Genomic DNA, 24,880 nt, shown 5'->3' with positions numbered 1-24,880 from the left:
TGGCTGCTTCACATGACCACCGTTTGCATTATTCCCCATGCTGCAGCATGGGCTGGCGTGTCGTCCGAACTCAGCACATGGTGCAGCAGGAGGCAGGGTCTTCGTGCCTACCCTACAACCTTTACTGCATATCATGGGTTGCATGGGTACAAAGCCCCCCCTCCAGTGCGTTGGATTCGGCTGATATGCCAACCCACCCTGAAGTGTGGGGAATAATGCAAATGGCGGTCACGTACTCAGCACACAGGGGGGCAAGTACCCACAATGGCTTCTTCCCCCGCTGCGATTGTCTGAACTGAGTCACTAAGAGCATCTCTACCCCAGCCTAAAATCCTGCATTTAAAATGGGGCTTCCTGCTTCCGTTTTAAATGCAGGATCACAATGACTCCCTTTTTCACATGCTACCTTTTCTCCCCCCCTCCCCCCTCCTTCTCCCGGTATCTGAGTCTTCCGCTATCTTTCACTGATCTCGCTCTTCTTCTTGCCACTTTTACTCTTTTCATGGAGGGAACTCAAGCAGAACACAACGGGGTAATTCGATAGTTCATGATCTGTGATCTATTTAAAAACGGAACAAAGGGCATTTAGTGCAGGAGACGCCTTGAATGACCACAGCGTCATGTAAACAGCCTGCAAACTTCCATGAAGGAGCAATCTCAGTCTCAGGATAAAAGCTCTGTGTGAAGAAAGCTTAGATCAGAGGTTCACTAGAAGGAAGATCAACTTCATATTTTCCTTCATCCACTTCCAAAGAGGTGGGTAAAGAGGTGTGCCTTGCCTTGCTAATGAAATGCATACAATGAAGATGCCAGGCACAGCGCAGATGTGAGGGAATTCCACAGCCTTGGGGCCACCACAGAGAAGACACTGCTGCCCCACGAACATCCAAGAGCGTCTGTATTGATAACAGGATCTCCCCGGCTGATCTTAGCACCATGACTCATCTGTAGGGAAGGAGGCGCTCTTTCAGGTATTCAGGAGCCAGCTGCTTATGGCTTTGTATGTTAAAATCAGCTCCTTGAATTGCACTCAGAATTGACAACCAGTGCAGATCCTTTAGGACTGGGGTGATATGAGCGCTACCAGTACAACCTGTCAGTATCTGGGCTGCTGTGGCATCCTGCACCAATTGCAGCTTCCAAACTGTCTTCCAACATCCAGCTTCCGACGTCCAGCACACTGCAATCATTCAGTCTGGATATGTTTTTCCTCCTGTGCAAATTCTTTCAGGTTTCTTCAGGTTTGATTTATCACAAATTTTTGTGGCCCGCCCAGAGAGCTTCGGCTATTGGGCAGTATAGAAATGAAATAAATAATAAATAACAAAAAGTCTTGCTACAGGCCAAGAATTTCTACGGCTTCTCCTCTGTGTGAGTTCTTTGATGTGAAAAAAGGTGGGTACTTGCACTGAAGCTCTTCCCACATTCTAGGCACTGATATGGTTTCTCTCCTGTGTGGATTCTTTGATGTGAGAGGAGGTTTGTTCATCTAAAGCCCTTTCCGCACTGCATGCATTCATATGGTTTCACTCCTGTGTGTGCCCTTTCATGTGAAGTGAGGCTGGAGCGCTGCCTGAAGCTTTTTCCACACTGTAGGCATTTGTACAGCATCTCCCCTGTGTGGATTCTTTGATGTCTGTCAAGGATTGATCTGTGCCTGAAGCTCTTTTCACACTCCAAGCAATGATACAGTTTCTCTCCCATGTGAATTCTTTGATGTTTACTGAGGATTGAGGTCTGACTGAAGCTCATTCTGCAATGCAGGCATTTATAGAGTTTCTCCCCCGTGTGGATTCTTTGATTGTAAATGAGGTATGTGCTCTTACTGAAGCTCTTTTTGCACTCCAGACATTTATATGGTTTCTCCCCTGTGTGGATTCTTGATTGTAAATGAGGTATGTGCTCTTACTGAAGCTCTTTTTGCACTCCAGACATTTATATGATTGCTCCCCTGTGTGGATCGTTTGATGCGACAGAAGGATGTCTCTCTGATTAAAGCGCTTTCCACACTCCAAACATTTAAATGGTTTCTCTCCTGTATGAGTTATTTGATGAGAAATCAGGATGTCTCTCCAATTAAAGCTCTTCCCACACTGCAGACACTTACATGGTTTCTCTCCCGTGTGAATTATTTGATGAGAAATTAAGTATTTGCTAGTACAAAAGCACTTTCTGTGCTCCAAACAGTTAAATGGTTTCTCCCCTGTGTGAATGCTCTGATGAGAAGTGAGGGCTTTGCTAAGGCTGAAGCTCTTTCCACATTCTGGGCACTTATACAGTTTCTCCCCTGTGTGAGTTCTCTTAAGGTTAAGGCTTGATTTCCAATAACAACTTATCCCACACAGAAGGCACTGACTACTTTCCTTTCCTTTGCCTCTTTTTTCTTGGCTTGGGAATTCAGAGACATTGCCATCATGAGAAGCAGAGGATTCGTTCCTCCTCCTCTGCACTGTTTCCGGGTTTTTTCTCTGCTTTCCCAACGTCCTGCCTGATTTTCCTTCATTTTCACTCTCCCATTCATCACCCCCTGAAAAGAAGAGAGTCAATTGGTAAGAGAGTAGGGAAGCCTGAAATCAAAGGACATACCTAGTTACCTGTCACTGTGAGCAACAGAACCAAAAAGAAGCAGAGGTGAGGAGAGACAGACCCTGCCCTGTATTAAACAGACTACGCTGGTTGGTGTTGATAGACCGGCTGTGGAATGAGCTCCCTAGTGAGGTTCGCCTGGCGCCTACATTGTACTACTTCCAGCGCCAGGTGAAGACCTTTTTATTTTCCCAGGCATTTTAGCATTGTAGCTTTCTAGTCTTTTAGCTTTGCTGTTTTAAATCTGTATTTCAAATCTCTGCATTGCTGCTAGGTTTTATTCTGCTTGTATTGTTATATTGTGGTTTTAATGCTTTTATATCGTTTTACTGTGTGCTTTTTGGTTTTAATTTTTGTGAACCGCCCAGACAGCTTCAGCTATTGGGCGGTATAGAAATGAAATGAATGAATGAATGAACAAACCAGTGTTGTGTGGAGTGCAAGATAGAGACTGGGACTCAGCTTCCAGTTATGAAAGAGCCTTATTTATTCATTTATGGGCACAATCCTATGCATGTTTAGACAGGAAAAAAAAGTCCTACAACTCCCAGCATTCCCCAGCCAGCCATGCATGGCTGGGGAATGCTGGGGGTTTTAGGACTTATTTTCTGTCTAAACATAAATGGGGAGCCACCACTGAGAAGGCCCTCTCCCTTGTTGCCGCCCTCCGAGCCACCCTTGGAGGAGGTTCCCAGAGGAGGGCTTTAGATGCAGAGTGTAGTGCACGGGTCAGTTCATGCCAGGAAAGGCATTTTTATAGGTCAAAAACAGCACTTTGAACTGGTCTCGGAAGCATACAGGCAGCCAGTGCAAGTGCGCCAGAATCGGTCTTATATGTTCGGACCTGCTGGTCCCTATCAGTCTGGCTGCCACATTTTGCACAATCTGCAGCTTCCAAACCATCTTCAAAGGCAACCCCACACAGAGCACACCCTCCCTCTGTGCCTAGAAGCTTCTTCCAACAGCTGTGGGGTCCTTAAGGGGTCATCACTGTGTAGGGATGCCCACCATTTCATCCCTTGAAGTTCCTTCAACAAGGCTCTTCACTCCATCACCTCTTCTCTCCTGTGGCAGTTCTTTATCGCCCTGGCTTCCTCTCAGCCATCTCTCCCCAATGCTACAACACCACCCCCACCCCCAAGGAAAAGATGGTCTCATTCCAGCTGCAACAAGCCTTTCAAAAAGCCTCCATTGGTGCCAATGGAGGCTTTTAAAAGCTTTATTGCAGCATGGGGTCGGGGCATTTTACAGTGTGTTACTGCTGGGGAGGGAAAGTCCAATCTTCTCCAAGGTGTGACCCACTGAAAAATTGTCTCATCCTCGTTGCAATGGAGGTTTTTGTCAAAAGCCTCCACTGGCTGGATTTAATATTTTTTAAAAGGGTGTGTGTGTGTGTGTGTGTGAGTGAAATATGCCTTTCTTCTACCTTGCGGCGCTAGGGACAACTCCAGGTGAAACGTGAAACCATCACATCACCTGCTGGAGCCTTATTTGAATGTCTGCGGACCCTCTCCCCCATTCCTTCTCAAGATTGTGATGGTGCAGAAACCATGACTTCAACATCAAGTTATCTTTCTCCCCGCCCCCCCTGCATGCTTTCTGTAACATCTTGCAACGTCGTGTAACAACTGGAGTGCCTTCCCTGCCGGCCACCCAACAGAGCCAAGTGACCTAATCTGCCCTGTGGAAAGGAAGATGGAGTGAGGGAGGCAGGAGCTAAGCCGGGTAAGGAACACCAGGGGCTGCTCTAGTTGGACTGTCCCCCCACCCCAGGAGATGAGAGTGCAAGCAGGGCCATTCCACCCAACCAGCTGAAAATCTACTTAATTTGTTCCTCTTCCCTCCCTGTCCCGTTTTCCATGTGTGTCGTATCTTGTAAACCTGCAGGGCCTGTCTTGTTTTACTGATTGATAGAAAACCGCTCTGAGAGCCTTTTTTGGCTGAAGAGGGAGATAAAAAAAAAACTTTAAATAAACAAATACCGATCTTGCCTGATGAAGAGATCTGTAGTTCTCAAAAGCTTGCATGTTTGTTGCCAGTGTGATCTTTTGGCTGGCCAAAGAGCAGCATTATTACACTAATATGGATACTGGGATTTTGTCTTCTGGCCAAGACACCGCTGCCGTTGCTTTTTCTCTCTGCAGCGGCTCTGGGGGCTCTGAGGTCCACTTGGGGGCTTCCCTACCCCTCCTCCCTTGCCCACCCTCTGCCAAGTCTCCCCCACTTCCCCTGCGGCTTTCTGGATCTCTTTCACCCAAATGCACAAGGCAGGAGGAGGCCTCACCTGGTCCTCCTGGGGTCGGAAAGAAACAAGGTCACTTTCCCCCACAGAAGGGGGTGTGCAAACTTCAGCTCCTTATTCTGGCTGCTCTGTGTTGCAGCAGGACAGTGCAATAACTCTTTGCATTGCACCCCACTCCCCCCACCCAATTTCCTTCCTCTCTAGGAATTCACCACCTTCAATTCATTTAACCCTTAGAAATCCAAGCAGTAACACCTCTCTGTCTGAGAATCAGAGGCTGCAAGCTACCCCTTGCCACAATACCTGGGATGAATCCCTTATTGGACTAAGATGGGGCCTACTTCTGAGTAAGCATGCAGAGGAGGAGTGGGCAATTTTAAAGTAATAGTTCTGCGTTCAAATGGACACCGAGTCTTCGCTTTTGGACACCCAGTGGACAGAAATGGACATAAAATATAATCAATGAACTAAGAACACAAATTCAGATTGGAAGCCACTGAAAACCTGACTAAAATGAAACTGAATCGAAACAGTAGAACATAGGGGCACATTTTACAATAATTCTTAGGATTCTGACAAACCACCAGTATTTCTGAAACAAGTTGTAACAAGAAGTTCCTTACAAACAACTTAGCAAAATCCATCTCCCTGTACAGTGATATCTGCTTCTCTGTATCTTTGTTTTTTCTTTTGTTAGAATTCTGCTACAGCAGGGCATGGATCATAAGCAGCAGTTCCTATGCCATCCAGTAAAACAAATAGTCGTGCATTCATAGATTCTTCTACCAAGAACATAACAGTGAGGAGACTTTATTTGATTGTAATGAGAAACTATGGTTCTGTTGTCATAGAGCAGGGACACAGTACCAAAATCGAAGCAAGCCATTTTTGTAGCAAACCTGAAGTGCAAGCAACAAGTTCTGCAGTTTATTAGAATATTTTGTGCCACAAAATAGGAACTGTCTATTCCTGGTATTTCCTGAACTGTTGGCCAGTTACAGCAGACACTTGAGAAAAATTCTGCCACGGCATCCTTAGCAAAAATGGACTTGACCAGTGGACAGCCTGCATCGATCATTTCTTTAGGGATCAAGGCTGTCAAACAGGAAGACATCTTTGAGATAGTATTGTCTTCTTCTCGTAGTCTAATGTTGCAAAGGTTTATGATGATGACACAAACACAACCTCTGCTTTAACAGCAGACCATGGACATCTTCCAGTTGTAATATATTGATGCCATATGCTACGCTTAGCTCTTCCTCTCTCACACAGCGCATCGTTAAACTATGGAATTCAGTACCACATGATGTGGCGATGGCCACCAATTTGGATGGCTTTAGAAGAGGGTTAGACAAATTCCTGGAGGAGAAGGCTATCAATGGCTACTAGTCCTGATGGCTCTGTGCTACCTCCAGTATCAAAGGCAGATATTCGTCAAAGCTGACAGACATTCGTCAAGGCCACAGAAGGTGGTGGAAGTGGGATACTCAAAGGCTCCAGTCTCATACGCGCACTTAGGGAGGAAGTGGCCAGGGAGACATTTTTTCTCCTTCTCTCCTAATACTAGAACCCAAAGGAGTCACCCCATGAAGCTGATTGGTGGGAGATTCAGGACAGATAAAAGGAAGGTCTCCTTCACACAGCACAGAGTTACTGGAATTTGCTACCACAAGATGTAGGGATGGCCACCAACTTGGATGGCTTTAAAAGGGAGTTGGACAAATTCCTGAAGGATAAAGATATCAATGGCCACTAGTCATGATGGCTACGTGCTACCTCTAGTATCAGAGACAGTGTGCCTGTGTACACCAGTTGCTGGGGAACATGGGCAGGAGAGTGCTGCTGTGCTCCTGCCCTGCTTGTGGGTTTCCTGTTGACAGCTGGTTGGCCACTGTGTGAACATAAGAACATGAGAAGAGCTCTGCTGGATCAGACCAAGGGTCCATCCCTGTTCACACAGTGGCCAACTAGCTGCCCACGGGAAACCCACAAGCAGGACACGAGTGCAACAGCACCCTCCCGCCCATGTTCCCCAGCAACTGGTGCACAGAGGCTCACTGCCTCTGGTACTGGAGACAGCACATAGCTATCACGACTAGTGGCCATTGCATCCTGAACTAGATGGACTAGATCGGCCTTTGGTCTGATCCATCACAGCTCTTCTTATGTTCTTATGTTATGACCCCAAACTCAACACCCAAACAGACATAAAAAAAAAATCTGTATAATACATATTTTACTGGATTCTAGCCCAGTCCTATGCGTGTTTACCCAGAGGTAAATAATAGATAACCTGGCCCCATCTGGGGGCCAGAGAGGAGGTGCAGCCACTACAATGCTTGCTTTCCTCTTCCCTCCTCGCTCCTTTTTCCTTCTGTACTCTGCCTATATTAGATGGTGAGCCTGCACACAGAGATGGCCTTCTCATTTAATGTCTGTACGGTGCTTAGAAAGTTGTAGGCACTTTATATCATAGAATCATAGAAGAGTAGGGTTGGAAGGGGCCTACAAGGCCATCGAGTCCAACCCTCTGCCCCGTGCAGGAATCCAGGTCAGAGCATCCCTGACAGATGGCTGTCCAGCCTCGTCTTGAATACCTCCAGTGTGGGAGAGCCCACCACCTCCCTAGGAAACTGGTTCCACTGTCGTATTGCTGTAACAGTCAGGAAGTTTTTCCTGGTGTTCAGCCAGAATCTTGAGCCCATTATTCACTTGAGCCCATTATTCCATATCCTGCACTCTGGGATGATCGAGAAGAGATCCTGGCCTTCCTCTCTGTGGCAGCCTTTCAAGTACTTGAAGAGCGCTATCATCTCTCCCCTCAGTCTTCTCTTCTCAAGCCTAAACATGCCCAGTTCTTTCAGTCTCTCCTCATAGGGCTTTGTTTCCAGACCCCTGATCATCTTTGTTGCCCTCCTCTGAACCCTCTCCAGCTTGTCTGCATCCTTTTTAAAATGAGGCCTAACCAGTGCTGAGTAGAGGGGAACTAGTAATTCCCGGGATTTGGAAGCTTCTGTTGTTCAGTCGTTAAGTCGTGTCCGACTCTTCGTGACCCCATGGACCATAGCACGCCAGGCCTTCCTGTCCTCCACTCTCTCCCCGAGTGTGCTCAAGTTCATATTCATTGCATCGGTGATGCTATCTAGCCATCTCATCCTCTGCCGTCCCCTTCTCCTTTTGCCTTCAATCTTTCCCAGCATCAGGGTCTTTTCCAGGGAGTTTTCTCTTCGCATTAGGTGGCCAAAATATTGGAGCTTCAGCTTCAGTATCTGTCCTTCCAATGAGTACTCAGGGTTGATTTCCTTTAGGATGGACTGATTTAACGTCCTTGCAGTCCAGGGGACTCGTAAGAGTCTTCTCCAGCACCACAGTTCGAAAGCATCAATTCTCAGCGCTCAGCCTTCCTTATAGTCCAGCTCTCACAGCCATATGTTGTTGTTGTTCAGTCGTTCAGTCGTGTCCGACTCTTCGTGACCCCATGGACCATAGCACGCCAGGCCTTCCTGTCCTGCGCTCTCTCCCGGAGCGTGCTCAAGTTCATATTCATTGCATCGGTGATGCTATCTAGCCATCTCATCCTCTGCCGTCCCCTTCTCCTTTTGCCTTCAGTCTTTCCCAGCATCAGGGTCTTTTCCAGGGAGTTTTCTCTTCGCATTAGGTGGCCAAAATATTTGAGCTTCAGCTTCAGTATCTGTCCTTCCAATGAGCACTCAGGGCTGATTTCCTTTAGGATGGACTGATTTGACCTCCTTGCAGTCCAGGGGACTCGTAAGAGTCTTCTCCAGCACCACAGTTCGAAAGCATCAATTCTTCGGCGCTCAGCCTTCCTTATAGTCCAGCTCTCACAGCCATACATTACTACTGGGAAAACCATAGCTTTGATTAGACGGACCTTTGTCGGCAAGGTGATGTCTCTGCTTCTTACTATGCTGTCTAGGTTTGCCATAGCTTTCCTCCCAAGGAGCAAGCGTCTTTTAATTTCATGGCTACAGTCACCGTCTGCGGTGATCTTGGAGCCCAAGAAAGTAAAATCTGTCACTGCTTCCATTTCTTCCCCTTCTATATGCCAGGAAGTGATAGGGCCAGATGCCATGATCTTCGTTTTTTTAATGTTGAGTTTCAAACCAGCTTTTGCACTCTCCTCTTTCACCCTCAACAAGAGGCTCTTGAGATCCTCTTCGCTTTCTGCCATTAGGGTGGTATCGTCTGCATATCGGAGGTTGTTGATAATTCTCCCGGCAATCTTAATTCCGACCTCTGATTCATCCAACCCGGCATTTCTCATGATGTACTCTGCATATAAGTTAAATAAGCAGGGTGACAATATGCAGCCTTGTCGTACTCCTTTCCCAATTTTGAACCACTCGGTTGTTCCATGTCTGGTTCTTACTGTTGCTTCTTGACCCTCGTACAGGTTTCTCAGGAGACAGGTAAGGTGGTCTGGTACTCCCATCACTTTAAGAATTTGCCACAGTTTGTTGTGATCCACACAATCAAAGGCTTTAGCGTAGTCAATGAAGCAAAAATAGACGTTTTTCTGGAATTCTCTTGCTTTCTCCATGATGCAGCGAATGTTGGCGATTTGATCTCTAGTTCCTCTGCCTCTTCGAAACCCAGCTTGTACTTCCGGTAGTTCTCGGTTCGCATACTGCTGAAGCCTAGCTTGTAGGATTTTGAGCATCACCTTGCTGGCATGTGAAATGAGCGCAATGGTGCGGTAGTTTGAACACTCTTTGGCGTTGCCCTTCTTTGGAATTGGAATGTAAACTGACCTTTTCCAGTCTTGTGGCCACTGTTGAGTGTTCCAGATTTGTTGGCATATTGAATGCAGCACTTTAACAGCATCATCTTTTAGGATTTTAAATAGCTCGGCTGGAATACTGTCATCTCCGCTAGCTTTGTTGTTACTAATGCTTCCTAAGGCCCACTTGACTTCACTCTCTAGGATGTCCGGCTCAAGTTCAGTGACCGCATTATCATGGCTATCAGGGACATTCAGATCTTTCCTGTATAGTTCTTCTGTGTATTCTTGCCACCTCTTCTTAATCTCCTCTGCTTCTGTTAGGTCCCTGCCTTCTTTGTCCTTTATCATGCCCGTCTTTGCACAAAACGTTCCCTTGAGATCTCCAATTTTCTTGAAGAGATCTCTAGTCTTTCCCATTCTGTTGTTTTCCTCGATTTCTTTGCATTGTTCATTTAAGAAGGCCTTCTTGTCTCTCCTTGCTATTCTCTGGAACTCTGCATTCAGTTGGGTATATCTTCCCCTTTCTCCTTTGCTTTTCGCTTCCCTTCTTTCCTCAGCTACTTGTAAAGCCTCATCAGACAGCCACTTGGCTTTCTTGCATTTCTTTTTCTTTGGGACGGATTTCGTTGCTGCCTCCTGAACAATGTTACGGACCTCCGTCCATAGTTCCTCAGGCACTCTGTCTATCAGGTCTAATCCCTGAAATCTATTCCTCACCTCCACTGTATATTCATCAGGGATATGATTTAGGTCATACCTGAAAGGTTTAGTGGCTTTCCCTACGTTCTTCAATTTAAGCCGAAATTTTGCAAGAAGCAGCTCATGATCTGAGCCACAGTCAGCTCCAGGTCTTGTTTTTACTGACTGTATGGAGCTTCTCCATCTTTGGCTGCAAAGGACATAATCAATCTGATTTCGATATTGACCATCTGGTGACGTCCATGTGTAGAGTCGCCTCTTGTGCTGTTGGAAAAGAGTGTTTGCTATGATCAGCGTGTTCTCTCGGCAAAACTCTATTAGCTTTTGCCCTGCTTCATTTTGTACACCAAGGCCATGCCTGCCTGTTATCCCGGTGATTTCTTGACTTCCTACTTTAGCATTCCAATCCCCTATGATGAAGAGGACATCTTTTTTTGGTGTTAGTTCTAGAAGGTGTTGTAGGTCTTCATAGAACCGATCAACCTCAGCTTCTTCGGCCTCAGTGGTTGGGGCATAGACTTGAATTACTGTGATGTTGAATGGTTTGCCTTGGATTCGTACTGAGATCATTCTATCATTTTTAAGATTGTACCCCAGTACTGCTTTTCCCACCCTTTTGTTGACTATGAATGCTACTCCATTTCTTCTAAGGGATTCTTGCCCACAATAGTAGATATGATGGTCACCTGAATTAAATTCGCCCATGCCTGTCCATTTGAGTTCGCTGATTCCCAAGATGTCGATGTTCAATCTTGCCATCTCATGTTTGACCACCTCCAGCTTACCTTGATTCATTGATCTGACATTCCAGGCTCCTAAACAATATTGTTCTTTACAGCATCGGATTTTCTTTTCACCGCCAGACACATCCACAGCTGAGTGTCCTTTCGGGTTTGGCCCAGCCGCTTCACTCTTTCTGGCGCTACTTGGAAATACCCTCTGCTCTTCCCCAGTAGCATATTGGACACCTTCCGACCTGAGGGGCTCATCTTCCGGCGTCATCTCTTTTAGCCTTGTGATACGTTCCATGGGGTTTTCTTGGCAAGAATACTGGAGTGGGTTGCCATTTCCTTCTCCAGTGGACCACATTTTGTCAGAACTCTCTGCCATGACCTGTCCGTCTTGGGTGGCCCTGCACGGCATAGCTTATGGCTTCACTGAGTTACGCAAGCCCCTTCGCCACAACAAGGCAGTGATCCATGAAGGGGCAGCCATATGTTACTACTGGGAAAACCATAGCTTTGATTATGCGGACCTTTGTCGGCAAGGTGATATCTCTGCTTCTTACTATGCTGTCTAGGTTTGCCATAGCTTTCCTCCCCAGGAGCAAGCATCTTTTAATTTCATGGCTACAGTCACCATCTGCAGTGATCTTGGAGCCCAAGAAAATAAAATCTGTCACTGCTTCCATTTCTTCCCCTTCAATATGCCAGGAAGTGATGGGGCCAGATGCCATGATCTTCGTTTTTTTAATGTTGAGTTTCAAACCAGCTTTTGCACTCTCCACTTTCACCCTCAACAAGAGGCTCTTGAGATCCTCTTCGCTTTCTGCCATTAGGGTGGTATCGTCTGCGTATCTGAGGTTGTTGATAATTCTCCCAGCAATCTTAATTCCGAGCTGTGATTCATCCAACCCGGCGTTTCTCATGATGTACTCTGCATATAAGTTAAATAAGCAGGGCGACAATAGGCAGCCTTGTCGTACTCCTTTCCCAATTTTGAACCACTTGGTTGTTCCATGTCTGGTTCTTACTGTTGCTTCTTGACCCTCGTACAGGTTTCTCAGGAGACAGGAAGCTATGCTTCTATTAATGCAGCCCAAAAGAGCATTTGCCTTTTTTGCAGCCACATCACATTGTTGTATAATATTATTATTATTATTAGTCCATTGTTTCCAGTGGGGGCTTAATCCCAGCCAAGCACTGACAGGGCTGCAGCCTTGAATTCCTAGACAGATTTTGCTACTCGGCCTCCGACGAGTTAAAGGAACTGGAGGGGAGGGAATTCCTAGAGAGGAAGGCAGAGAGGGCCTGTGCCGAGGAGCTCTGTGCCTCCCAGAGCAGACGCGCCTCCCTCTCCTGCCTTGGGCGAACATTCCTTGCAGAGCCCCCGGCGAGGTGGCGGCGCGGAGGGAGCAAAGAACGGGTCAGAACCTGCTGAATTCACCCACCTCTGCTCAGCCCCCTTTTGCTGGGGCAGCTGGCGGTGGATCGGGTAAATCCCTCCAGGAAACACGCCGAGGTCTGGCAACCTGGATCTGCAGAAAGTGGCCGATTTCTCCACCGACCCCTGATGGTTCCTCCTCTCAGCCAAGCCAGGAGGCCCATCGGCCCAAACCAGTTTCAAGCCAGTTTACATTTGGTCTGGGCGGCGGACTGGGGCGGAGGGAGGAGGGAGAAGCGTAGGCAGCAGTTATGGGAGTGGGAGCAAGCGAAGGTGGAGAGAAAGAGTAAAGGAGGAATTGTTAGGGCATTTCCGTCTTCAGTGAAAAATGTAATTGAATTGTTAGTGTATATTATAGTGTTGTATACTTACGGTCATTGCATTTGAGTTGTCTGACCTGGGAACTGCTTTGAGCACAAAAATTAGGGGAAATGCGGTATAGAAACAAATCGTGGCCTGCGAGGGATGGATTTCTCTTCTCTCATTATTTGCCTTTCCTACAGAGGGAAGACCTACCTGGTCGTAGGATGGACTTTGATTAATTCACAGATCTTATTTTATTTATTCCATTGATAAGTCACCCTTGATGACTGGCAGAGTAAAAGCAAATGCAGTAAAACCAACGGGAAACGCACGAATAGAAGCATTTTAATTCTTATTGATGTTTCTGCAGGGCTCGGCATCCCCACCCAAAAGGCAGGATCTGGCAGAAGAGGAGAGCGATCCTTCAACCATGTGACGGCCTGCCTTGGAGCACAATTGAACATGGGGGAAGAGTACTTCGGTGGCCCAGAAGAGAGAAAAGCCCCTCATACCATCCAGGCTGGGAGCAGTGGGGAATGCTGGGAAAGAACTGGGCAGAGGACCCTGGGAGAAGGCACCCTCCGCTCAGACGTCCAGCGCCAGCACTTCAGGCAGTTCTGCTACCAGGAGGCCGAGGGGCCCCGAGACGTTTGCAGCCAACTCCACGGTCTCTGCCGTCAGTGGCTGAGACCAGAGCAACACACAAAGGCTCAGATCCTTGACCTAGTGATTCTAGAGCAGTTCCTGACCGTCCTGCCCCCAGAGATGGAGAGCTGGGTGAGGGAATGCGGAGCGGTGACCAGTTCCCAGGCGGTGGCCCTGGCAGAAGGTTTCCTCCTGAGCCAGGCAGAGAACAAAAAGCAGGCAGAGCAGCAGGTGAGAGCCGTTCATCTGGGTCACTTCAAAGAACTGAGAATATTTCCAGGTACATCATATAAATCCCCTCCAGTTGCCCCCCCCCCTTTCATTTTCTGGAAATCACCCAAAGAAGGGATGATTGCTGAAACTGCAACTTGGGCCTTGTCTAGTATGATTCCTTTCTAAGCTTCCCTCTTTCCTTTTTTAAAAGATATATTTTATTATAATAAAAGCCAGGGTATTGTAGTGGTTAAAGTGTTGGACTCAGGAGATCTGGGTTCAAGTTCCCATTTGGCCATGAAGCTCACTGGGTGACTTTGGGCTCCGAACGTAAGCTACCTCCCAGGGTTGTTGTGAGGATAAAACAGAGAGGAGGAGGATCATGTAAGCCGCCTTGGTCTCCTTGCAAGAAGAAAAGGAGTTGGGATATAGTTGTAACTAATTAATCAGTCTAATTAACGAAACGGAAAACATGCCATAACATTCAGAAGCGTCTGTGTGTCTCTCTCTTTGTGCTTCTGGTACAGAACCTGTTTGTGGAAGTGGCCTCTGAGCGTCCTGAGGCAGGGAAGGCTCTGTCAGGCATCATGCAGAGGCCGCTGTCCGGGTGGATCATGCAGGAGTGTGACGGAGAGGCCACCTTACTGGGTAATGATTGAAGGCCCTATTTCACCTCGGTTTCCCCTTCTCAAGAATATCCTGCTGGTCTCCAGCAGATGTTTAGTTTTTCAACTGTTTAGTCCGCAAGCCTAGGCATGTTTAAACAGAAAAATTTCTACAACTCCCAGCATTCCCCAGTCAGCATGGCTGCCTGGGGCATGCTGGGAATTGTGTGGCTTTTTTCTGTCTAAACATGGATAGTATTGCACCTTAAGCATTTACATATCCAAGCCAGCACTTTTTTAAAAGCCAAGGAGGGTCGAAGGTCTTCCCCACCCCCCTCCTCCGTAACTGGAATTTATCACATGTGTACAAAAACACAAATGCGTGGGGTTGGATCCAGGATCTACTTTTCTGTCTAAACATGTATAAGATTGCACTTGTAAGCATTTGCCTATCCGAACCAGCACTTTGTAAGAGCCAATGAGGGGAAGAGGCTTCTTGTTTCTTCCCCACCCCAATGCATGATATGTATCAAATGTGTACAGAAACACAAAATGCGTGGTGCTAGATGCAGGATCTGCCTTCTGCTACAGAATGACGACTCCTGTGAGAGGAAGGGCTTTACTCGCAAAAGGACCCTCCACTTGATTTTCGGGGATCGCCCCCTCCCCTCCATCACTGCTCACCCCATTCAGCAGGGTCCCCTGAGTCTCTGTGCAGCATTTTCAGGGGGTGGAGGGGCTGCCGTGGGACAGAGGGGGCAAGGAAGTACTCTGCCACCAGCACTGTTGACCCCACTTCAATCTGGATCCAATTCCCCATCTTTTATTTATATAAATATCTATGTGTGTGTGTGTTTGTGTTATGCATATAGATATATGTTGTTGTTGTTCAGTTGTTTAGTCGTGTTCGACCCTTTGTGACCCCATGGACCATAACATGCCAGGCCTTCCTGTCCAGCGCTCTCTCCCGGAGCGTGCTCAAGTTCATATTCATTGCATCGGTGATGCTATCTAGCCATCTCATCCTCTGCCGTCCCCTTCTCCTTTTGCCTTCAGTCTTTCCCAGCATCAGGGTCTTTTCCAGAGAGTTTTCTCTTCGCATTAGGTGGCCAAAATATTTGAGCTTCAGCTTCAGTATCTGTCCTTCCAATGAGCAGTCGGGGTTGATTTCCCCTTGCAGTCCAGGGGACTCGTAAGAGTCTTCTCCAGCACCACAGTTCAAAAGCATCAATTCTTCGGCGCTCAGCCTTCCTTATAGTCCAGCTCTCACAGCCGTACATTACTACTGGGGAAAACCATAGCTTTGATTAGACGGACCTTTGTCGGCAAGGTGATGTCTCTGCTTCTTACTATGCTGTCTAGGTTTGCCATAGCTTTCCTCCCAAGGAGCAAGCGTCTTTTAATTTCATGGCTACAGTCACCGTCTGCGGTGATCTTGGAGCCCAAGAAAGTAAAATCTGTCACTGCTTCCATTTCTTCCCCTTCGATATGCCAGGAAGTGATAGGGCCAGATGCCATGATCTTCGTTTTTTTAATGTTGAGTTTCAAACCAGCTTTTGCACTCTCCTCTTTCACCCTCAACAAGAGGCTCTTGAGATCCTCTTCGCTTTCTGCCATTAGGGTGGTATCATCTGCATATCGGAGGTTGTTGATAATTCTCCCGGCAATCTTAATTCCGACCTGTGATTCATCCAACCCGGCGTTTCTCATGATGTACTCTGCATATAAGTTAAATAAGCAGGGTGACAATATGCAGCCTTGTCGTACTCCTTTCCCAATTTTGAACCACTCAGTTGTTCCATGTCTGGTTCTTACTGTTGCTTCTTGACCCTCGTACAGGTTTCTCAGGAGACAGGTAAGGTGGTCTGGTACTCCCATCACTTTAAGAATTTGCCACAGTTTGTTGTGATCCACAGAATCAAAGGCTTTAGCGTAGTCAATGAAGCAGAAATAGACGTTTTTCTGGAATTCTCTTGCTTTCTCCATGATCCAGCGAAAGTTGGCAATTTGATCTCTAGTTCCTCTGCCTCTTCGAAACCCAGCTTGTACTTCCGGTAGTTCTCGGTTCGCATACTGCTGAAACCTAGCTTGTAGGATTTTGAGCATCACCTTGCTGGCATGTGAAAGGAGCGCAGTTGTGTGGTAGTTTGAACACTCTTTGGCATTGCCCTTCTTTGGAATTGGAATGTAAACTGATCTTTTCCAGTCTTGCGGCCATTGTTGAGTGTTCCAAATTTGTTGGCATATTGAGTGCAGCACTTTAACAGCATCATCTTTTAGGATTTTAAATAGCTCAGCTGGAATACTGTCATCTCCGCTAGCTTTGTTGTTACTAATGCTTCCTAAGGCCCACTTGACTTCACTCTCGAGGATGTTCGGCTCAAGTTCAGTGACCGCACTACCATGGCTATCAGGGACATTCAGATCTTTCCTGTATAGTTCTTCTGTGTATTCTTGCCACCTCTTCTTAATCTCCTCTGCTTCTGTTAGGTCCCTGCCTTCTTTGTCCTTTACCTTGCCCGTCTTTGCACAAAACGTTCCCTTGAGATCTCCAGTTTTCTTGAAGAGATCTCTAGTCTTTCCCATTCTGTTGTTTTCCTCGATTTCTTTGCACTGTTCATTTAAGAAGGCCTTCTTGTCTCTCCTTGCTATTCTCTGGAACTCTGCATTCAGTTGGATATATCTTCCCCTTTCTCCCTTGCTTTTCGCTTCCCTTCTTTCTTCAGCTACTTGTAAAGCCTCATCAGACAGCCACTTGGCTTTCTTGCATTTCTTTTTCTTTGGGATGGATTTCGTTGCTGCCTCCTGAACAATGTTACGGACCTCCGTCCATAGTTCCTCAGGCACTCTGTCTATCAGGTCTAATCCCTGAAATCTATTCCTCACCTCCACTGTATATTCATAAGGGATATGATTTAGGTCATACCTGAATGGTTTAGTGGTTTTCCCTACGTTCTTCAATTTCAGCCGAAATTTTGCAACAAGAAACTCATGATCTGAGCCACAGTCAGCTCCGGGTCTTGTTTTTACTGACTGTATAGAGCTTCTCCATCTTTGGCTGCAAAGTACATAATCAATCTTATTTCGATATTGACCATCTGGTGATGTCCATGTGTAGAGTCGTCTCTTGTGCTGTTGGAAAAGAGTGTTTGCTATGATCAGCGTGTTCTCTTGGCAAAACTCTATTAGCTTTTGTCCTGCTTCATTTTGTACACCAAGGCCATGCCTGCCTGTTATCCCGGTGATTTCTTGACTTCCTACTTTAGCATTCCAATCCCCTATGATGAAGAGGACATCTTTTTTTGGTGTTAGTTCTAGAAGGTGTTGTAGGTCTTCATAGAACCGATCAACCTCAGCTTCTTCGGCCTCAGCGGTTGGGGCATAGACTTGAATCACTGTGGTGTTGAATGGTTTGCCTTGGATTCGTACTGAGATCATTCTATCGTTTTTGAGATTGTACCCCAGTACTGCTTTTCCCACCCTTTTGTTGACTATGAGTGCTACTCCATTTCTTCTAAGGGATTCTTGCCCACAGTAGTAGATATGATGGTCACCTGAATTAAATTCGCCCATGCCTGTCCATTTTAGTTCGCTGATTCCCAAGATGTCGGTGTTCAGTCTTGCCATCTCATGTTTGACCACCTCCAGCTTACCTTGATTCATTGATCTGACATTCCAGGTTCCTAAACAATATTGTTCTTTACAGCATCGGACTTTCTTTTCACCACCAGACACATCCACAGCTGAGTGTGCTTTTGGCTTTGGCCCAGCCGCTTCACTCTTTCTGGCGCTACTTGGAAATTCCCTCTGCTCTTCCCCAGTAGTGTATTGGACACCTTCCGACCTGAGGGGCTCATCTTCTGGCGTCATCTCTTTTAGCCTTGTGATATGTTCCATGGGGTTTTCTTGGCAAGAAAACTGGAGTGGGTTGCCATTTCCTTCTCCAGTGGACCACATTTTGTCAGAACTCTCTGCCATGACCTGTCTGTCTTGGGTGGCCCTGCACGGCATAGCTTATGGCTTCACTGAGTTACGCAAGCCCCTTCGCCACAACAAGGCAGTGATCCACGAAGGGGATATAGATATATACGTGTGTGTATATATGCCATCGTAGTTAGAGTGTTGAACTGGGACTAAGGAGACCCAGGTTCAAGTCCCGACTCTGCCATGGAGCTCACTGGGTGATTCTGGGCCAGTCACTGACTCTCATCCCAACCTACCTCACAGGGTTGTTATGAGGATAATGTGGTGATACGATGTAAGCCCCCCCATGAGATGGAAATAATTTTATTGCCCCCATGAAACTGAAATATCGTCAGGTCTTTACAAAAACACAAAACCCATAGAAAGGAAATGCGCATCAATGAAAGGGCTGCTTCTGTCGGTTGTTTTCTTGGCCATCAGCCACCGCTGGAGTCCATCCACAGTTCTTCCGGCCCCCGGCTTTGGGAGCCAATCATGGTTAAAAAGTGAGGGACTAGCTGTAATGAATTAATACATCTTCCCTACACCATTCTGCTCTCATAGGAGATGGACCAAGGATACCAGCAAAATGTACTCGCTCGTCTCTCCTTTGTGGTGCAATGGAAACTGCTTCTGTGCAACTGGATCAGGTACGGGAGGGGGACCGGGGAGATGGGCTGAGGATTACCTGCTGGGTTTTCAACCTCCTCAGCCACAGCCTTACAGGGGCCCACCTAAATCTCCTCCTGCAAGTTCTGGGCCATTTCATGCCATCTTTGATAGGGTTTCTCCTTAGATGGCCCAGTTTACACCTGGGATTTATGGCAAGCAAGGAAAGGAAAACAGCTGGAAACAGAAAGAAAATGGCATATTCCCCAGAGAAGTGCTTGAGCAGAGTGTGGCGAACTTCAGGCCTGGAGGTCAAATCTGGCTCTCCTGTTGTCCCAATTTAGCCCTCAGGGGTTCCAGAATCCAAAAAGAACAGCTGCACCAATTGAATTCCCAAAGCGTTTTGACATGGGTCTTTATCAGGGGAATTGCAAACTCTTTAGGTGCAATCCTATGCATGGTAGTCAGAGAAAAGGCCTACAATGCCCAGCATGCCCCAGCCAGCCATGGAGCCATGCTGGGAGTTGTAGGCTTTTTCTCTGTCTAAACATTCATTGGAGTGTTCCCTTAGAGACTTTTCTGGAGGATTCCCACTCCCTTACTTCTTCCCTCCAGAAAAGTCTCTAAGAGTTTGTAATTGTTGGGAATTCAATTGGTGCAGCTGTTCCTATTTTCACTTTGGTTTCCAGCTTTACAGCTGTTTTTTCTGATCCCTATTGGTACTGGGGTTCCCCAGAAGGTGGTAAGAGCTGTCAGCTAACATACGCTGGTAATTTTGGTGTTTTGGGCCTCACCCCTTTTGCCTTTAGCTCCTCCCATCACTGGAGTGCAGCCCCTGAAAGCCTCCCTGGAACTAAATCCGGCCCTTGTGTTGAAAGAAGACCACCCCTGTGCTGGAGTTCCAGGAGAACTAAGATGATGGTCTTGTCATATCATTCAGAAGGAGATGTGCCTTTGCAAAGATTTCCTTCTTTATTTAAAATGTTACAATGATAAGACTGGGTGCCTGTGTTTGATCACATTTCGCTGGGCCGGAAAGGATCGTCCTTATCCTGTTGCATGAGTCCAAATTGCCCAGTAGGAAGGCTGTGAATGCCACTCCTGAAGGCTGGAATCTTCCATTGGCATACTTTTGGATTCTGCTAAGAAGAGGAATAACTTCCATGCTCTGTCAGAATGAAATGTTTCCTTCCCTTTTAGGATCTGCTGACCTTTGAGGAGGTGGCTGTGTGCTTCACCGAGGAAGAGTGGGCCCTGCTGGACCCAGACCAAAGGGCCCTGCACTGGGAAGTCATGGAGGAGAATTGTGGGATGGTGATCTCTGTGGGTAAGGCTCCCTTTCCCCCTTGGTTGATCAAATCAGTTTCCGGTAAGGCTCCCTGTTTCTTGCAGTTGATGAACACCAGTGTACAAGTGCTAAAGCAATAACGTTACTTCCTTTTTGCATTCTTGCTGCATTTCAATATCCTGAGTTGTGCTCTTCCTGCCTGTCTGGCTTGTGGGCTGTCTCCCCCCACCCCCAATCGTGGTCTCACTGGGTAAGGCTCCCTTTTCCCCTTGGTTGATCAAATCAGTTTACAGGTGCTAAAGAAAGAAAGTAGAACCTTTTTGCATTCTTGCTACTGTCGCCTTCCTATGTGGCTGGCCTCTGTGGTTTCTTCTAGGATCGCCATTTCAAACTAAGCTGGGCAGGCAGTGACACTGTTCTGTCACCAAACAGATGCTTGTTGGTCCACTGTTTGGGGAAGAGTGTTTTGGGGCTCATAAGAAAATGGTGTCAGTTTTTCTTAACATTTTACAATGGCGTTTGTAATATTATTTGCAATAATCTACCTATAATTATGGTGATGGGCAGTCTGTTATCCTTCTATAAAACCCATATGGTATCACTTACAAGCACTGACGGAAGCTGTTCTTAACAAAGTGTGGAAACTTGTTGATAGACTTCCTTCATTTTGAAAGATCAAGAAAATCCTGGAGGTGCAACCTTGTGGGGGTTTTGGATATTCTAGCACAGTATATAACCATGTGGAACCAATATGGACCCTAAACATTTGATTGTGGAAGAAATATCTAATAAAGATAGGCACATTTCCTGACAATCCATAGGCATAGGGTCGTATCAAACTAGTGTACCTCTGTTGATGAAAGGTATATGTCAGCGGAATGTGGGGGGAGGTAATTTTGTACAATTCCCTCTCCCTGCAGCTGCTCATGCATCCTCTTCCCAGTCTGCTGGCGGCTCCCAAAGACCTCAAGAGCGGGTGTTTGCCTCATTCATTCACTCACTTGCTCTCTCTTTCTCCTTGTAATAGCTGCTCACACTCTCTCAGCGGGACCTCTCTAGCTTAGCCCGGTTATTGACAGGATGTGGACCCTGGTTATCAAAGAGCAAGTGTGGTGAAGTGGTTAGAGTGTTGGACTGGGACTTGGGAGATCTGGGTTCAGGTTCCCACTTCCACATGAAGCTCACTGGGTGCCTTTGCGCCAGTCACTGACTCTCAGCCTAACCTACCTCACAGGGTTGTGGTGAGGATAAAATGGGCAGGAGAATGAGGGCTCTGTGAGCCACTTTGCACATCTTGGAGAAGGAAAAAAGGCAGGATATGAATGTAATGATAAATACATCAGTTATATCAGGGGTCCTGCACCTGGTCAACCCAGCTTGCCAGATGCAGCGGGGTCAGTTTTTCTTTTTCATCTCTCTCTTTTTTTAAAAAGACAGTTTTAGCAGGTGGCAGGGAAGCAAAGCAAATCTGTCTCTCACAAATGCACTTAGGGCACGCAGTCCAATGCACGTTTAGACAGAATAAAGTCTTACAACTACCAGCATGCCCCAGCCAACATGGCTGGCTGGGGCATGCTGGGAGTTGTAGGATATTTTTTCTGTCTAAACGTGCATTGGATTGCACCCTTAGTTATGTTAATTTATTGATTTCAAAGGCTCTATTCCTCTCATGGGCGCTAACCAATAGTCTCTCTTTTTTCCAGGAGGTGATGGGCGAGTAAGTGAGAATGAAGAAGAATCACAAAGGGTGTTCTTGGAAAGAGCCCAGTGTAAAGAGGGGGATGAGGAGAGAAGAAAACCTGAAGCCACACAAGGAAGGAGGAACGGATTCTCCGCATCTCAGGGTGGTGATGTCTCTGAAATCCCAGTCAAACTAAAAACAGACAAAGGAGAGGAAAGTAGCCAGTGTCTTGTCTGTGGGGAAAGCTTCCATTGTCAATCAAGCCTTTTTGCTCACTGGGAAATCCACACTGAGGAAAAACCATTTCAGTGCTCAGAGTGTCAGAAGAGCTTCAGTGATAAATCAAGCCTTAAAAGACATCTGAGAATTCACACTGGGGAGAAACCATTTAAATGCTTGGAGTGTGGGAAGAGCTTCAGTCAGAGCACAAGCCTCACTTCTCATCAGAGAATTCACACAGGAGAGAAACCATACACTTGCTTGGAGTGTGGAAAGAGCTTCAGTCACAGCAATTATGTCACTATTCATCAAAGACTTCACACAGGAGAGAAACCATTTAAATGCTTGGAGTGTGGAAAGAGTTTTATTAGGAGAAACTATCTTATTTCACATCAAAAGACTCACACAGGGGAGAAACCATATGAATGCATGGAGTGTGGAAAGAGCTTCAGTAGCAGTAAATCACTCACTACTCATCAAGGAATACACACAGAAGACAAACCTTACAAATGCATGGAGTGTGGAAAGAGCTTTGTTCAAAAGGTAAATCTCACTACTCATCAAAGCACTCACACTGGGGAGAAACCATATAAATGCCTGGAGTGTGGAAAAAGCTTTGCTCGGAGGTCAAACCTTACTACACATCAAATAAGTCACACAGGAGAGAAACCATTTGTATGCTTGGACTGTGGGAAGAGGTTTAGTTATAGCACAAGTGTTATGCGCCATCAACAAGTTCACACAGGACAGAAGCCATATAAATGCCTGGAGTGTGGAAACAGTTTCAGCAGCAGCGTCCACCTTACTTCCCATCGAACTATCCACAGTTGGGAGGAACCATATTAATTCTTGGGAGTGTGAAAAAAGCTTCCGTTGCAGTTCTGACCTTAGCAAACATCCAAGAACTCACACAGGTGAGAAACTATAAATGCTTGGAATGTGCAAAGAGCTTCAGTTGCCACAAATATTTCACTTCCCATCAAAGAATCCACACAGGAGAGAAGTCATTTAAATGCCTAGAATATGGAAAAAGTTCAGAGCTCCCGCCTTATTTCCCATCAAAGAACCCACACGAGGCAAAAAGCTGTATAAATGGAAAGAGCTACCGTAGTCACAAATACACCACTTCACAACTGACAAATCCACATGGGAAAATCCACAGAAATCCTTGGAGTGTGGAAAGCATTTTAGTCATGGCCAAACCATCTGTTCGCATCAAAGAATCCACCTATGAGAGGAACCATATCAGTGCCTGGGGTGTGGAGAAAAGGTTTTTCCTGTCCTTTTTAGGTAACAATTATGGTAATAATTGGGCCTGCATTTGGGGCCAGTTTGGAAACTGGTTCGTACAGGGTGCCACCGTCTGACTAAAATGGGCTGGTTGGGGGTATATCATTTCGACTTTAAATCCTCTGCTCCGATTCCAGGCTCACTTCAAAGTGTGGATCTTGACATTTAAAGCCAAGAACAGCCTCAGAATAGAGTACCTTAAAAACCACCCTGAGCTATTCCAGTTTGTGCCACCCTTCCAATTTTTTCTTGACGTCCTTCTCCAGCCTCTGAAGTGCAACACGTGGGCAGGAGGCACGCAGCCTTTTCTGTGACTGGCACAACCTGCCAAAGGATGTTTTCACAGCTGCAATCCTGTACCTGCTTACCTGGGAATCGGCCTCATTGAATTCAGTGGGACTTACTTTTGAGTAGACTTGTATAGGGTTGCACTTTCCGATGTTCTTTTCCTATGGACTTCTTCTAATGTTGCTTTTTAGATTGTTTCTCTGATCTGATTTTACTGCTGTTTTTAACTCAGTTTTCCCAGATCTGCTTTGCAACTTCTGTTGGAGACAGTCTTGGAGTCTTGTTGGAGGTTACCCCTAGGGATGTCAGAGAATTCCGCTGCGGACTCAAATGAGGCTGGATTCCAGAGAATCTGACCTCCAGATTCCGCAGTGGAACGGCATCACTTACCTCCAGCTCTGGAGGATTTCGTGTGGAGTGGCTCTCTGGAACGTGATACGCTAATGGCAGCTGCCATTAGCCCATTGCTGGGACAAATACAGACAAATGCCTGCCCATTGCATCTCCTGCCTCTGCATTTCTCAGATGGAGGGAGAAGAGGGTAAAATGCCTCCCTGCAATGAAGGGAGACACATCTGATCCCCCACCCCACCTCAGAAGCAATGTCCTCTGTTGTTTCAGAGCACCCTATTAAGTTCAGTGGGGCTTACCTGAGGGTTGCAGACCTATAGGGTGATCTTATGTCTACTCAGAAGTAAGTCCCATTTTCAGTGTGGCTTACTCCCAAGTAGGTAAGTGCCCAGGATTGGGGACAAGAGAAAAAAACTACAGCAGAAGTTAAGCTATAGGGAGAAGGGCGGGGTGGGGCGGGGTGGGGGAGGGGGAGGTTGGTAAGGGAGCGTGTGTAAAGGCAGTCAGTTGTGATCCTGCATTTAAAATGGAAGCAGAAAACCCCATTTTAAATGCAGGATTATAGGCTGGTGGCCGATGCATTTTTTTTTCTTCAGTCAGTGGAGGGAGATACGCTCTGTGATTGGATACTGGTTTTGTGAGTCTCCCCTTTAAAAATCGTATGAAATTATGAGGATCCCTTTTTTGTTTTACTGAGTACCTCCCGGCACATTGGCTCCCTGGGTCAATGGGGGAGTCTTCTTTTTCAGCCAAGCAGAAGAAAGCCTTCAAAGTTTGAATTTCACTGGCTATTTAGGGCACAACCCTATGCATGTTTAGACAGAAAAAAAGTCCTACAACTTCCAGCATTCCCCAGCCAGCATGGCTGGCTGAGGAATGCTGGGAGTTGTAGGACTTTTTAAACATGCATAGGATTGTGCCATGCAATTCATCTGGCAGAGCTTGGCATCTTTTAAGATATTTTTTTTTAAAGCAGTTGCTTTAGATGGGA

The 24,880-nt window shown here is 46.5% G+C and overlaps 1 protein-coding gene and 1 pseudogene across 1 annotated transcript; one reads left to right on the top strand and one right to left on the bottom strand.

Annotated features, from left to right (window-relative positions):
* Positions 1–1,353: 1,353 nt before the first annotated feature.
* Positions 1,354–12,598, bottom strand: LOC146356162 (uncharacterized; annotated as a pseudogene).
* Positions 12,339–24,686, top strand: LOC146356161 (uncharacterized). Its single transcript, XM_084831641.1, has 6 exons — positions 12,339–12,416; positions 13,108–13,613; positions 14,123–14,243; positions 18,728–18,813; positions 19,973–20,099; positions 21,764–24,686. Exons 2-6 carry the CDS (start codon positions 13,200–13,202, stop codon positions 22,804–22,806), a joined length of 1,791 nt encoding a protein of 596 aa, XP_084687767.1. The 5' UTR covers positions 12,339–12,416; positions 13,108–13,199; the 3' UTR covers positions 22,807–24,686.
* The last annotated feature ends 194 nt before the right edge of the window (positions 24,687–24,880 follow it).

The sequence above is a fragment of the Heloderma suspectum genome, chromosome 2 (assembly GCF_057233095.1).
Source record: "Heloderma suspectum isolate Gila_16-S chromosome 2, 16-S_ref, whole genome shotgun sequence".
Taxonomy (NCBI): domain Eukaryota; kingdom Metazoa; phylum Chordata; class Lepidosauria; order Squamata; family Helodermatidae; genus Heloderma; species Heloderma suspectum.
Note: the sequence above shows the minus strand (reverse complement) of the source record. Positions and strands in the feature narration are given on the sequence as shown.